The sequence below is a fragment of the Ovis aries genome, chromosome 2 (genome assembly GCF_016772045.2).
Source record: "Ovis aries strain OAR_USU_Benz2616 breed Rambouillet chromosome 2, ARS-UI_Ramb_v3.0, whole genome shotgun sequence".
NCBI lineage: Eukaryota > Metazoa > Chordata > Mammalia > Artiodactyla > Bovidae > Ovis > Ovis aries.
Window position 1 is genome coordinate 157,910,492 of NC_056055.1, and position 16,422 is coordinate 157,926,913.

Consider the following 16,422-nt stretch of genomic DNA (forward strand, 5'->3'; position numbering starts at 1 on the left):
CATCTATAAAATGGGGGCAGTAAGAATAACTTTGCGTCTACCTCACAATATATAGTTGTATCAGGTTACATAAATAAATGTGAACAACGTATTCTCTGAACTGCAGAATTTTATACCAGTATCATTTTTTATGAAATACAGAACATTGACACTAGAATGATATCTGGTCAGGGAATTGCTCTGAATAAATATTCAAATTTTCTTCACAGTATAAATACAAACACAATTATGAAAAGGAGAGGGGGAAGATGGTTGGTTTCCGCAGTCTTGAGGACGATCCCAAATTAGTTCATTCCATGCAAGTGGCCAAAATGCAATCTGACCGGGAGTACAAGAAAAACTATGAGAAGACCAAGACCAGCTACCACACCCCTGCTGACATGCTCAGTGTCACGGCCGCCAAGGATGCCCAAGCCAATATCACCAATACCAACTACAAGCACCTGATTCACAAGTATATTCTCCTCCCTGATGCCATGAACATCCAGCTGTCCAAGAACATGAATCGCTTACAGAGTGATGTAAGTGATCTTTCTGGGTGATGATGGCATTCCTAGCATGAGAAGGGAGATTACAGGCTCCTATGCCACATTCTTGTGTCTGAATTGAGAAAGTCAATGTGCTTCCTCTGTTTATAGAATGAATATAAGCAGGACTACAATGAATGGTACAAAGGGCTTGGCTGGAGTCCCGCTGGTTCCCTAGAAGTGGAAAAGGCCAAGAGAGCAACTGAATATGCCAGTGACCAGAAATACCGCCAGCATCCTAGCAACTTCCAGTTTTCAAAGCTGAATGACTCCATGGACATGGTGCTTGCCAAGCAGAATGCCCACACCATGAACAAGGTAAACTGAAGAGCCAACCTTCCCTGCAACTCACAGCCAGGTGGGGCTAGCATCCTCTGGTTCTTGTTTGGGAAATTTTTAATTTGGACTAATCACTTCTATGCAGTGGCAAACAGTACCAGAGCACTCCCCATACCATTTTTTTCTGCTTCTTACCTCTTATTTTTATTTCCCTTGCCCTTCTAATTGAGTTAGAAATAATTCTTTCTTTTAAATTATTTTTTAAGTCTGACTTTATTTTTGGTGTCTTTGCTGAATTATATATTCCTTTAGTTACTAAATTAATTTAACCTAATTTCAAATTGAGTGCATTCAAATGTTATGTTATTTTAAAAAATTTCTTGTTTGACCTAAAAAGTTATTCCAATTTTAAATGTATTTTTTTTAACTTTCTAGTACTTATACACTGTTGATTGGAACAAAGATAAAACGAAGATTCACGTAATGCCAGATACGCCAGATATTTTACAAGCCAAACAAAATCAAACCATATACAGTCAGGTAAAATATGTAATTAAACATATTAAATGATGTCATGGTATATAATTGATGTAAATGCTGAAGCTATGGAAATGAATGACTCAAAGTGGTTGATAGAGGGATGTTACAATTTATGGTGGTTAGAAGCAAGTGAACGGCTGTGATTATATATTCCATGGAGGTAGGTACTGTGCCTCTTTTGTTTATCTCAGTACTAATTGTGTTTGGCACAGTATAGAAAACTTTCAAGTTATTGAAAGAAAAATGCACCAAACAGACCTGGTATGAGCTTTGACTTTCCCATTTATGAGCTGCGTAATATTGGGTTTAAGCCTTAGTTTGTTCATTCCTAAAACCTTTGAAGTGCCTATGACATTGAATTGCTATAAGGACCAAATGAGGAATTCCATGCACAGCTCTCATCACAGTGCCTGACATACAGTAAGCACTGGATGGCCTTCAATTATTTTTATTATTGTCCAGTTTAAACATACATGCATCAATTCAATGAATTTGAGTCAAAAAGATGAACTTATTTTTTGTACCTAACAAAAGGCATTTTGTTTTCTATTACTTTTATCATTTAGATAATTAAAATTTTGTTACCTGACCTTTTTTAAATCAATTACTTTAATACCTATATTCAAATTAGTAGGCCTAGACTGTACTTAATGATAGAGGAAATCTACCTAATATACCTGATATGAACACACTGTGTCTGAATGAAAAAAGGCATACTCTACTATTAATACCAAGGTAGTGGGGAGCGAGTCTCAGAGGCAAAAAGAAAAAAAGTCGAAGCCAGATCACTTGATGCTAAGTCATTGCTCTGTTAAACAGCTTATATTCTTTTTCATCCATATCTTTAGAGATAAGATAGATGATGTTAGAATCCGATGTCCACTCTTTAGGTAAACTTCTGTTCAATAATCCTTTGTGTTTTTAATATACACTGAATAATGATAAATACTTTCTTTAATTTTCAGAAACTCTATAAACTTGGATGGGAAGAAGCTTTGAAAAAAGGCTATGATCTCCCAGTTGATGCAATTTCTGTTCAGGCAGCCAAAGCTTCCAGAGACATCGTTAGTGATGTAAGTATTTTTTGACTTATGTGAAGATATATTCATGTCTGAATCTAGTACCTTAATGAGCTGGTAATGATTTTTACAGATAGTCCTCACCTTTCAAAATGTAATGCAATCTCCTTCATCTTCTCCTACCCTCTTCACTTATCCCAATCCACTCTTCTTTCTCAGTGATTGAATATCAAAACAGGGGCTTCCTGAGTAGAGACTGAGCCAGAGAACCTATAAGACACATTACACTAAGTCGAGATGCTTCTACACATTGCAAAAGAACCAAAAATTTTGTTTTCCCACTTGCCTGCAAATAATTTTCCTGTCTATTTGTCTATTTTAGACAAACTCAAAGTGCCAGACAATACATAACCTCAACAACCTCAATAGATTTTTCTTTGCACATATTTAAAACTCACTGTCAGTTCTTTTTATTTAGGCCATCCTTGCTTTTACATAATTCCAGTAAATTGGCTCAGGGTGTAGAAAATACAGGAAGTGGCAGGAATTTAGATTTAAGATACAGAGGACTTAACTTTCCCCTGAATATCTGGTTGAAAGATCATAAAACAAAGATATTTGCTCTTCAAGGCAACTTTTTTTTTTTTTTCCCTGACTGCATGCAGCTTGTGGACTCTTGGTTCTTCCACCAGGGATTGAACCCGGACCATGGCAATGAGAGCTCCAGGTCCTAACCACTGGCTTGCCAGGGAACCGCCAAGGCAACTCCTAATTATGATTGGAAAGGGTAGTAAATTTGGTGAAAAACTGGATACAGTTCCTATTGGTCAATTAAATTTTTATAAATATTCAATTTAAAGATTCTGCAAACTCAAAAGATACCATTTTGTTAACCCCAAAAATTAAACACCAAAAGTTTGGAGAATTTCAGCTATAGAGAATAAATTACCAGAATTTTGTCACAGCGTCGTAATCAAAATCTTTAAATCAAAGCAAAACAAGGATTTGATTTGGAGAGAAAACATGTCTAAAAACAATCTGACAATAAATTCTAAGAATATAAGGGACATTTCTCTCTAATTCAGTTAATCTGTGGCAATCCAGAAGTGTTGGGAAATTAATTAGATGATGTGTTATTACCCACTCTCTGGCTTGCAGGTCAATGTCTCATTAAAATGAATTGATGTGATGATGAACCTAAAGCAGTAGTGATGTCTGAATGGTCCTCAGAAAGTAAACTCATTTTCATTTAATGTTAGAATTCCCTATGAGGTAAAAGTAGCTTAACAAATTAAGACATTGCATCAATACTTTCCTAAGAAACAACATTTATTTTCATGTAAGTCTGTTAGAGTTTTTTTAAATCTTCCTCTAAGATTGAATTACCTTTAAATGAATTTCCCACCATTGTAGAGATTATATCTCCTCTCAGTTTCAAATGATTCTTGTATCTATGCCACATAAAGAGATTAGAGCTATTTTTATCAATACTTAATAAGTTAGAATCACAGAATTTACAGTTAGAAGATAACAAATGTTTATTTAATCTAATCTCCCACTCAACATCATTCTCTCCTTTCTAATAGGTCTATTCCCCATTCCAGTAGGTCTCTGGATATTTACAAATATAAGAATTTTTGTGTCCTTCAGGGCAGTTTGTTTCTTTGCTGGATCATTTCTAATTGCCATTACATATTTCTTTATTTCAAACTTAAACATGTTACTGGTCAGCCTTAGATTAGAGTAGCATATTTCCCTTTTCACCTGATATCCCTTCAAACATTTCAAATTTTTCATTTATTCTCCTTTGGTTTTTGCTTTGTAAGTCCTTAAATCATTACACTTGTGATGTATTCTGTATTTTCAAAACCCCTCTCAAAATAGAGTACCTTAAAACTTGTGTTCCTGTTTCAGGTTAGGCCAAGCAAATGAACTTCTGATTTGCCTTTATTTGTATTCCTACAGAATCTCTTACAGAAATCTACTTTTTAAAAAGCAATTTTGTCATATTGCATAAATTGAACTGATGGTCCAAGTAAATTCCTGACCATTTTTAATGACATAACCGTGAAGCTAGGTATCAAGAGAGAGTAGAACCTACTTTTGTAAAGTATAATGTGTGTTCAGCAGCTGGCATCAGTTACTCTTGCCATTGTCACCAACAATAATGCAGTTTTCCCCAACTGAATCTAAATATTGGGTTTCACTATTTCTTACATTTATGCCCTTCATTTTGACCTATCTTGGCAGTATGTTGAGATCTTGTGGAATTTTGTTCTGTTCTAACATATTTGGCAGTTTTTATGAGCACAGATGAATGAATCTGAACAAGACAAGTTTATATGACACAATTATATGGCAAACCACTAAAAAAACCCCTGCAGTTTAATAAATTAATCTACACTATTAGGCCTGCTCATTAAGTCCTGAATCTTCCCAATTATTTTTTGCAACTTAGCCATACTTTTCCCATTATTCCTATAAGGATTATCAAATGCTACCCTAGAGTCAGCATACATAATGTCCAGCACATTCCAACATATAGTTCTGCCTCTAGTTGAATTTAATTTTTCATCATAACCTGTCCTGATACTCAGGTACATTATGTCTTTTTAGAAGCCTCTACTTAAGCTTTCACATTTCTTTTTTTTCTTTCCTCATTTTTAAGTTTAAATTTGTTTATTTCTAATTGGAGGATAATTGCTTTACAATATTGTATTGGTTTCTGCCATATATGAGCATGAATCAACCAGTTTTCACATTTGTTACTAAGTTAAATGAAATTCTCATTTCAGTTTTGGAAACATGCAAACAAAGAAAACAGAGTTTTACTGTGTTTATGTTAATAAGAGAACTGTTTCCTCTGATTTCAGTTTAAATACAAACAAGGCTACCGCAAGCAAATCGGCCACCATATTGGATTCCGGAGTCTGCAAGATGATCCAAAGCTTGTGTTGTCCATGAATGTAGCCAAAATGCAGAGTGAAAGAGAATACAAGAAGGACTTTGAGAAGTGGAAAACCAAGTTCAGCAGCCCAGTGGACATGTTGGGAGTGGTGCTGGCCAAAAAATGTCAGGCCTTGGTCAGTGATGTGGACTACAAAAACTACCTGCATGGGTGGACATGCCTGCCTGATCAGAATGATGTGATCCACGCTAAAAAAGCTTATGATCTACAGAGTGAGGTCAGTTTCTACTAAATCTCATAGTTTATGTGTATAGTACTTCATATCCCATATGAGCGATCATTTAATCATTAAGAGACAAACTACATAGACAAATTATTATTGAATATCTAAAACATACCCTTTTTTGTAATGCGTATAATTGTTTGAGTCAAGGGTCTGGATGAGGATGGAATTTTGATGGCATGCTTTGTATTTTCACAGAATTTGTATAAGTCTGACCTTGAGTGGCTGAAAGGCATAGGATGGAGTCCCTTGGGTTCTTTGGAGGCAGAAAAGAACAAACGGGCTTCAGAAATCATCAGTGAGAAGAAATATCGCCAGCCTCCGGATAGAAACAAGTTCACCAGCATTCCTGACGCCATGGACATAGTTCTGGCAAAGACAAATGCCAAAAATAGGAGTGATGTGAGTACCTCTTCGGAGATAAAAGAAACTATACTGCCTGATACCCAGTAGGTGCTCAACAGTATTTGCTAAATAAATTAATAGGATAACACAGCATCGCATCACACAGCATCATTTTTTTATTTGGTTATTTCATTTGAATTATCACTTACCCTACAGTGGATCTTGTAAAAATGAGTTAGTATCAATTTTTGTTACCTAGAGCTTGCTTGCTTATTTATCCAAAGCATAACAAGAAAACTATCGAACATATTTCTTTATCTGAAACTTGTGTGCATTGAAGACCCAGGTGTGTGCATTAGAGGGAGATATTCTGAGTACCTTACACAGGCACAGGGGAAATGTCATAAACGATATATTTTCTTTCAAGTGATTATAATACACTTCACTTAGCTGAATCACAATAGATTATATATGTTTATTTATATTTGTGTTTATATATCTTCCATTTCCTTCTTATTTCCTTCTCCAGCACTGATTCCAGTGTCTGGCATAATAATAGGTGCTCAGTAAGTATTTACTGAATAAAATAAATGAAAGATGTGTAGAGCAATTCTATCCAAAGAAGGGAAAGATTATTCTACCTTCCTCAGTTAGAAGCATAACCCTGAAAATTACAGAGCATTGAATTATGGCACTAAGATTTTGGAGCTAAGAACATTTAAATAGATTTATAATAATAACTCTTTGGGCCTTAGAAAGACCTAAATATATATAACATTTATATATTTTACATATATATTAGTTTTTATAGAATATATGTAAGCCCTTAATTAGCATATAGTAAGCATTTTGATAATTTCCCAGGATGGCTCAGTGATAAAGAATTGTCTGCCAGTGCAGGAGAAGCAGGTTTGATCTCTGGGTTGGAAAGATCCCCTGGAGATGGAAATGGCAATCCATTCCAGTATTCTTGCCTGGGGAATTCATGGACAGAGGAGCCTAGCGGGCTACAGTCCATGGGGTCACAAAAGAGTTGGATACAACTTAGCAACTAAACCACAACACAACAAAAGCAGTTGGTAAACTGTGGCTCCTCTCTGCCCAATCACCCCCTCATAGACGTCTTGCAGTTTTGATATCCAAAATTTATAGTAATTGCTGACCTGTCAGTTTTATTAGGAATGTTCATGTTCCCATTTTTTTTTTTATTTTATGGTAGCAATTTGAATCCATCAGGTGACTAATAAAGCAACAAATTTCTACAAATTATTTCCCCCTTTAGAAAAGTTTCTTGTTTCTCCATGAAACAGGGCTGTGTATAAAGTTCTGAACTAATATGGTGGCCAATAGAAAAACCCTGCATCATGAAACCTATCAATGTCAAAGTCTCAGGATAGACCTCCACTACAGTGTGCCCCTGTTACAGGATACCGATCTCCTTAGGCCTCAGGAAAGGGCCACCGGGGTCCTTGAGCCTGCTATCTCTCCTTTTGTATAGGCCAGTTCATCTATCTCAGTGTATACAAACATTATTTGCATTTTCTGTTTTCCATGAGGTGAAAGGGACTCATGGCATTGAAATGGTCCAACTCAGTGGTTCTCAACCAGGGACAGTTTTGACCCACAGGGGACATTTGGCAACACTCATAACTTGTCATAACTTGAGGGAAGCATGCTACTGGAATCTAGTGGATTGAAGTCAGGACAGCTCCCCCACAACAACAAATCCTCCAGTAAACATCAATAGTTCTGAGGCTGAGAAACTGATCTTTCTCAATCGTAAAGGTTAGTCCCGGATAAAGGTATAAGGAAATTCAGAAGACTTGCTTTGTTGTAGTCCTGAAGGTCTTTGGGTTACAAGGACCATAGTAAGCATGTCAGGAAGGAGAAAGGTGCCAGGCCCTCACACCCCACACTGCATGCCTCAAAGGGAAAATTGACAAGACCAAGGAACCAATGAGACTTTAAAGGTTTTTATATTGAAATAGTTTCAGCATGCAGAAAAGTTGAACTCAGTACACATAATTTACATGTATATACATATATATATGTATATCTTCACCCATATTCACCAATTAGCGTTTTATCACATTTGCCTTTTTTTTCTTTCCCCCTGCCCCCTCTCTTTCTTTCCTACATGTGTATGTTTTGTGTGTGTGTTATTTCCTGATACTGCTCTATCCCTAAATACTCCAGTGTGTTTCTTGAAAATTAAGAACATTCTCTTATATAACCACAGTGCAATGATCAAAATCAGAAAAGTAGTGTTAAAATAACACTAGTATACAGAATTTACTCAATTTTCCCACAAGCATCCTTTATAGAAAGTGAAAAATTTTTTTGATCCAGGATCCAACCCAGGACCACACATTGAATTTATTTGCCATGTATTTAGTCTATTTTAATCTGAACTGATTCCTCACTTCTTTGCCTTCAAAGTCCTTGATATTCATGAAGAGCACAGGCCAGTTGTCGTACAGAACCTCTGTAAACTTGGGTTTATCTACTGTTTCCTCATGATTAGACTCAGGTTCTGTATTTTTGGCAGGATAGCATATGTTGCATTCTCCTCTACACAGCATGGCAGGAGGCACATGATATCAATCTATCCTATTACTGATCATTTTAGCTTTGATTTCTTGGGTGAAATGGTGTTGTGAGGTTTCTCCACTGTCTAGTTACTATTTTAATCTTTGTAATTGATCAGTAACTTGTGGGAAGACTCTCTGACAATGTAAGCACACTATTTTTTCATCAGACTTTTACCCCATAGTTTTAATAAACCAATGAGATTTTTGTTTGGGTCCCTTTGTTTTCTGTTGAAGAAAGAGAATGACCTTCGGACATACAAGAGACTTTGATTAATCTCATACAAAATCCTTTGGGGGAATCCTAATCCCCTCAAATAATTATGAGGTATAACTGTATGATAAACCACATAGGAAATAAGACTCCCTAATATCTGGACATACCCGAATATGTCATTTTTCCAGAAGATAAGATGCATGCATGCTCATCTGTGTCTGACTCCTTTGCAACCCCATAAACTGTAGCCCACCAGGCTCCCCTGTCCTTGGGATTCTCCAGGCAAGAATACTGGAGTGGGTTGCCATTTCCTCCTCCAAAGGATCTTCCCGATTCAGGGACTGAACCTGCATCTCCTGCATTGGCAGGTGGATTCTTTATCACTGAGCCCCTGGGAAACCAGAAGATAAAGGCTGTCTCCTAATTAAATCCTGGGGGAGATTGTTATAATCCCAAAAGGTGGAGAACTGCTGCTCTGTTTGATGAAGCTGGTGAAAGCTTTAACTACTTGGGCTGATTTCTTGCCAGCAGGGTTCATTGCAACTTTGAAAAGGCGATCCATAATTATGTTTTGAAAGGCAACTGTGTCTCATAAGTCATGAAATGCTATACCTATTTTCTGCTTATGCTACTATAATGCTTAATTTAGATGAAGTACTAACACTATTTGAAATTAACTATGTCACTAATCTAAGAGCACCACTGAAAAACCCTTTTATCTCATTTTAGATACTTTACAGAGAAGCTTGGGACAAGGATAAGACTCAAGTTCACATCATGCCAGATACACCTGACATTATTCTGGCTAAAGCAAACTTAATCAACGCAAGTGATGTAAGTTTCCAACGAAATACTTATTTTCAGATAGCTCCTTTTGATTGCTTCTGAGGCAGTGAATTTATTTGGAGCCTATTTTGAATACTTGAATCATTTTAACTAACAAACTTCATATGACTTAGCATCCTCATTTAATGATTTTTAGCTTGAACATCCCAATAACTGGCATTTTCTCTGTTGGATGGAGTTGGAGGGATGTGCTCTCTGTTCCTTGTGGTTCATTATTACACATGTCATATTTTAATGGTCTGTATAGCTCTTCCCTGTGTGGACAGAAACCTGGTGTGGGGCAGAGACAAATCATATTGGATCTACAGTGCTTAGCCACTATAGTGCCTGACACACGTGCAATTCAATAAAATTTAGATGAGCATAAAAAAACTCATGCAGGGTAATTTCATTTTTATTTTTATAGTCATAGTATAACCTCTTGAAATTTATAGATGTAAAAATTAATATTTTAACAATAAATTCTAATATGAAGACCTTAGCTTAAATAAGATACTGAAGTAATACGAAAAAAGGATTGAAATATAAAAACAAGTCCAAGGTCAATAGGTACTTTAAACAATCTGGTTTCTGAATGAGGTGCATTAAATTATATTCTCATTTAATTATGTAACAAATCTGAAAAAGAAATTATTTCACTTAAACTTTTAAAATTTGATATTTAAACTTTCCTAAAAGAAAATCTTACACGGTAAAAAAATATGAAGGGCTTTGTTTCTGGCCTAAAAATGTGGATCTTACTTTTGGACAGCCCTATATGGTGAAATAGACTCCAGTGTTAGATGGCAAAGACGTTGCTCATTACTAACAAAAACTTCTATTGAAAGAGTCAAAGTTACTTGGAAAATAGCACCTTGATGATATTTCATTTCATTTATCTACCAATTTATTCTGTCTCATTCTCATAAATATTTGGGAAGAGCTGACATTTAACTTTGTTGGTCTAGGTAATTGAAGAGCTTTGGAGTTTAAAACAAGATCGTCATCAGTCAGTGGGCACAATTTCCAGTACATCTGAGTATTCTAGAGCTCAAAAGCTATTCTCATGAACTCTTAAAATATTTAGCACATTGGATTCATTATGCTGCAGATGTTAATGGGAAACAGTTTTTTTCAAAGTGATTTTCATCTCTTAACAGAAATTCTACCGAATGGGTTATGAGGAGTTGAGAAAAAAAGGTTACGATCTTCCCGTTGATGCCATACCAATCAAAGCAGCTAAAGCGTCCCGGGAAATTGCCAGTGAAGTAAGACTTTATCCCTTGTTTGTACTGATTAGATTGCAATTTTCACTTCAAAAAAGTCTCAGTTTAATTTTAAATTGAACAGAGTCTTCCAAGTAACAAATTAAAAATAGTGAAATGATCCTAGAGACGCAGCATGGGACAAGGATAAACTCAAGGATGTATTTATTATGTATGGAATCTGTAGCTGGATTTAGCCTTTAGTATTTCCTATCAAAAAAAAGAAGAACAGCACTTAAATCTGTGGCTCTCTAGCCTTATGAAAATATTTGGAGTTAATATGCTTTGTAGTTCACCACAAAGGTAGTAACATAAGTTAATCTTCAAAAGACTAAGACATGTTTTTTTTTTTCCTCCTTCAGTACAAGTACAAGGAAGGTTTTCGCAAGCAGCTTGGCCACCACATTGGAGCCAGAAACATTAAGGATGACCCCAAGATGATGTGGTCCATGCACGTGGCCAAGATCCAGAGCGACCGGGAGTACAAGAAGGACTTTGAGAAGTGGAAGACCAAGTTCAGCAGCCCAGTGGACATGCTGGGGGTGGTGCTGGCCAAGAAGTGCCAGACCTTGGTCAGTGACATAGACTATAAGAACTACCTGCACCAGTGGACGTGCCTGCCCGACCAGAGCGATGTCATCCATGCTCGGCGGGCCTATGACCTGCAGAGCGATGTGAGTCTAAGATTCTCTTTTGGCCAAAAGAAACCATGTCTGCTTTCCTAAGTGTCAAAGTTCTCTCCAAACGAAGGGAGTTGACTTTACACATCTGCATTCTACTTCCTGGACTAAGATCCACACTCTATTTAATCTAGTAGAATTTCGATGCTCTGTGTTCTTCTGTTTAAAAATGTCTTTCAAAATCTGTTTCTAATGTGAATATTTTGTGGATTCCCAAGAAATACCAAAATTTAAAAATTTCCCAGGGAATTGAAATGTATAATGTTGTATTTTATAATGTAATATAAAACAAAATTTTATATCTTTAGGGGACTATCATTATACTTCTGTTTAATGGTCTATCACTTAAAATTTCAGAATTTGTACAAGTCTGACCTTCAGTGGCTCAAAGGCATTGGCTGGTTACCTAGTGGCTCTCTTGAGGATGAGAAGAACAAGAGAGCTACCCAGATTTTGAGTGACCACGTTTACCGTCAGCACCCAGATAAATTCAAGTTTTCCAGCCTTATGGACTCCATCCCAATGGTTTTGGCAAAAAACAATGCTATTACCATGAACCATGTAAGTCCTTTCCTTAACTTGAGGTGGATGTTAATTTTTGTATGTGTGTGTAAACACTGAAATCTGTTTCTATAAAAGAAAAATTACATTCAGTTCTTTTGCTTGGCCTTAAAGCGGTTTTTAAGTGGGCTTCCCTGGTAGCTCAGAGGGTAGAGAATCTGCCTGCAATGCATGAGCTCCGGGTTCAGTCCCTGAGTTGGGAAGATCCCCTGGAGAAGGGAATGGCAACCCACTCCAGTATTCTTGCCTGGAGAATTTCATGGACAGAGGAGCCTGGCAGGCCACAGTCCATGAACTCATAAAGAGTTGAACACGACTGAGCAACTAACACTTTCACTTTCAAAGTGGTTTTAAAGTAAGTATTGTGCTTCTTATTGATGTGACGTCTAGACCCAAAGGTGTCACAAGTACTGACTCACAAAGCAGACTCCTTACTCTCATTAAGAGCTAGGTTCATTACTGTCCTGAGCTAGTCACACCTGTTTTTGTTTATTTCAGCGCCTCTATACAGAAGCTTGGGATAAAGATAAAACCACTGTCCACATTATGCCAGACACTCCTGGAGTGTTACTAGCTAAACAAAACCAAATAAATTACAGTGAGGTAAGCAATGTGTTCGTGCTGCATGATAATTTTTCTCTTACACTGTACTTTATAGATCAGACTTACAAAGATTTATGTCTTTTTTCAGAAACTCTATAAACTTGGCCTAGATGAAGCCAAGAGAAAAGGCTACGATATGCGGATAGATGCCATTCCTATCAGGGCAGCCAAGGCCTCCAGAGACATTGCCAGTGAAGTAAGTGCACCTGCAGAGCTCTTTGCTCGGCTTTGGTTCCTCTCAGGGATGTGTAGCAGAGCTGTGAGGCTAAGGTTTTAGCTAATGGTGTCTTGTAAGTAAATAGTTTAAAATAATAGTAATGAAGCTCTCAACATAAAGGCTAACTTCTAGCTATGGTTGAATCCATAGCAACATGCATTTCAAATTAATGTCCATTCCCTGCTGAACAAAAAGACTGGCTGCTTTACTATAGCTCAGACAGCCTTCTGACTTTGCCACATGATGTATGGAGTTTCTCTGGTGGCTCAGTGGTAAAGAATTTGCCTGCCAAGGCAGGAGATACAGGAGACTCAGGTTTGATCCCTGGGTCAGGAAGATTCCCCCAAAGGAGACATGGCAACCCACTCCAGTGTTCATGCCTGGGAAATCCCATGGACAGAGGAGCCTGGCAGGCTGCAGTCCATGGGGTTGCAAAGAGTCAGACATGACTTAGCAACTATGCATCAGCAACAAACAATATGACATATATGCAGTTGAACTCATCATAGGATCCCTTCCAAACCCAGCCATTTCCTGTGAACCAGTAAACCTGAAGGAATGGAACACAGTATTCTGTTTATAGTCCAAACATTCCCGTGAATTGTATGTTTATCTCTGCATCCTGTAATTGGCTGTGGATATTTATTGGATATTTATTTACTTTAAAAGATGGATTTGCTTACATTTCTAGAAGTGTTTATCTTTCTATTTCTATTGTCTGTGAAGTCAAAAGCATATTTTCCATTTAAATCCAAAATATGGGAAGTAGCTGTCATACTTTTTAAAAAAATGTTCAACAGTCAGAGAAGGATTAAAAGTTTTATAATACAATATACTGGAATACCTGCTGCCATTAAAAATCACGTTTGTAGGGAATATATGGGCTCGCCTGATGGCTCAAGCAGTAAAGAATCTGCCTACAAGCAGGAGATACAGGAGACATGGGTTCGATCTCTGGGACAGGAAGATGCCCTGAAGGAGGAAATGGCTGACTACTCCAGTATTCTTTCCTGGAAAATCTCATGGACTGAGGAGCCTGGTGGTCTACAGTCCATGGGGTCACAAAGGGTCGGACACACACAAGGGAACATATAATGACACAGGAAAATGCTTAAATAATAACTGAAATGAGCAGACGCAAACCCATCTACAGTATGATCCCATTCTAATTTTATTAATATAGTCTCTCTTACATGTACAGACTTCCCCACAAAAAGTCATTTTCATCAGCAGTTATCACCAAATGGCAGAATGTCTTACTTTGTTTTCTTTTTTATATACATATACACAAGCTTTATTTTCTCAATGGTTTATAAGATGCAGATGCACATATTATTTATATATTCAGGAGTGGTGGTTTAGTGACTAAGTCATGTTGGACTCTTGTGACCCCATGGACTGAAGCCTGCCAGGCTTATCTGTCCATGGAGTTTTCCAGGCAAGAAATATTCAGGGGGAAAGCATTTTTAATGAATAGGAAAATCTGAGCCTAGCGATCTTTGTACCTTGTACTAACAGTTATACTAGGTGACTATCAGTAATTTTCTTCTTCTAGTTCAAGTACAAAGAAGGCTATCGTAAGCAGCTTGGCCATCACATTGGTGCCCGAGCGATACATGACGACCCCAAGATGATGTGGTCCATGCACGTGGCCAAGATCCAGAGCGACCGGGAGTACAAGAAGGACTTTGAGAAGTGGAAGACCAAGTTCAGCAGCCCAGTGGACATGCTGGGGGTGGTGCTGGCCAAGAAGTGCCAGACCTTGGTCAGTGACATAGACTACAAGAACTACCTGCACCAGTGGACGTGCCTGCCCGACCAGAGCGATGTCATCCATGCTCGGCAGGCCTATGACCTGCAGAGTGACGTGAGTACCGAGGATCATAATGACATGCAAAGGTGGGAAATCAGTGAATTGACATCCGCTGGATAAGCGGCACCAACCAGTCCAATTAGGGGAAAACGTTTCTTCTTTTCCTGTGAGTGTTCAATGTCAAACCCTCCAGACCACAAAGGAATACATTTTCAAAAGTGCTCTTACTTTATTTCATGTCCTGTTGATGAAAATGTTTTCCCAAACCAGAGATAAATACTTACTATTTTTATTAACAGAATGTGTACAAGTCAGATCTCCAATGGCTAAAAGGCATCGGCTGGGTTCCCATTGGCTCTTTAGATGTGGAAAAATGCAAGAGGGCGAGTGAAATTTTGAGTGATAAACTCTATCGCCAGCCTCCAGACAAATTCAAATTTACTAGCGTGACTGATTCTCTGGAGCAAGTGTTGGCCAAGAACAACGCCATCAATATGAACAAGGTGAGGCTTCAAAATCAGAGTCATTACTCCTAAAGCTAAACCAAAGGAAAAGAAGCATGATCGAGATAAGAAAGAAATAGAGAATTGAGCAACAAAAGATATTCTCTCTCTCTATATATATATCTATTCATATATAATATCTATGCCATTTATATTTTAATATTTACTTCAGTAGTTATTTCATGATTTTGATAAAATGGCATATTTTTGTGGAAAATCTCTACATAAGATATTCTGAATTTCCTTATGTTAACATATAATTCTGAGTATCAAAAGAAAACTCATACATATCTGTTCTACTATGAACTGATTACTTGAAGTAAATAAACAATAAAATACATAATGTATATAAAATGCATAACCTCTTGTTATCTTTGTTTCTAGAGTTCTTGTGGCCCTGAAATTTCTATTAAATACACACTGAATTATTTTCCTGATGACATTTTTTATTTTCCTTGCTAGCGTCTGTACACAGAAGCCTGGGACAAAGACAAGACCCAGGTCCACATCATGCCAGACACACCAGAAATTACGTTGGCAAGAATGAACAAAGTCAACTACAGTGAGGTGGGAGCAGATGCTAATTCTATGACATTTGCATGGCGTTTCATATTTCAATTAATCTGTTCCATGGTGATGTAATATAAATGAGCAATTTGTAAAGAATGCCATTTCTTGCTCCATGTGAGTACCAAATACTCTTGCATTTCTCAATTACCATCCTAAGCATCAATCTTGAAGTAGCACAAATTACCATTTAGGCAGTGTAAATTTTAAGAACTGATAATTAAAGCAGTAACCAGAAGATTAACTAGACTTTCTTCTTTTATTAATTTAAGTTAGGAAATTGGCAGTATACCAAAACACATTTATCTCTTATTAGGAGACATAAGAGATGCACGTTCACTCCCTGGGTCAGGAAGATTCCCTGGAGAAGGGCATGGCAACCCACAACAGTATTCTTGCCTGGAGCGTCTCATGGACAGAGCAGCCTGGTGGACTACAGTCCACAGAGTCGCAAAGAGTCAGACACGACTGATGCGACTTAGCACATAGCACATGTGTTACTTAGCTGTGCTAAATTTATTTTCCACACATGCTTTATTTTTCCTAAATTATAGTTTAGGGTCAAAATTTACAATTTTTATAAGGTTTAAGTCAAGGATTAAAATCACAGTACAATCAAATAACTGAGAGACAGAGGGGACCTACACATTAGCAAGTCCATTTCCTATTTGTTTTCTGTGAG

General features: G+C 37.3%; 1 protein-coding gene across 49 annotated transcripts in view; it reads left to right on the plus strand.

Annotated features, from left to right (window-relative positions):
- The window catches only part of NEB (nebulin), a 202,814-nt gene that overhangs the window by 67,453 nt on the left and 118,939 nt on the right, over positions 1-16,422 (plus strand). For all 49 annotated transcript variants that reach the window (XM_060409928.1, XM_012137496.4, XM_042243869.1 and 46 more), the window contains exons 49-63: positions 210-521; positions 639-845; positions 1,242-1,346; positions 2,312-2,419; positions 5,239-5,550; positions 5,755-5,958; positions 9,436-9,540; positions 10,692-10,799; positions 11,159-11,470; positions 11,834-12,037; positions 12,536-12,640; positions 12,729-12,836; positions 14,413-14,724; positions 14,970-15,173; positions 15,636-15,740. In XM_060409928.1, the coding sequence (XP_060265911.1) occupies positions 210-521; positions 639-845; positions 1,242-1,346; positions 2,312-2,419; positions 5,239-5,550; positions 5,755-5,958; positions 9,436-9,540; positions 10,692-10,799; positions 11,159-11,470; positions 11,834-12,037; positions 12,536-12,640; positions 12,729-12,836; positions 14,413-14,724; positions 14,970-15,173; positions 15,636-15,740 (2,811 nt within the window). The remainder of the gene's footprint in view (positions 1-209; positions 522-638; positions 846-1,241; positions 1,347-2,311; positions 2,420-5,238; positions 5,551-5,754; positions 5,959-9,435; positions 9,541-10,691; positions 10,800-11,158; positions 11,471-11,833; positions 12,038-12,535; positions 12,641-12,728; positions 12,837-14,412; positions 14,725-14,969; positions 15,174-15,635; positions 15,741-16,422) is intronic.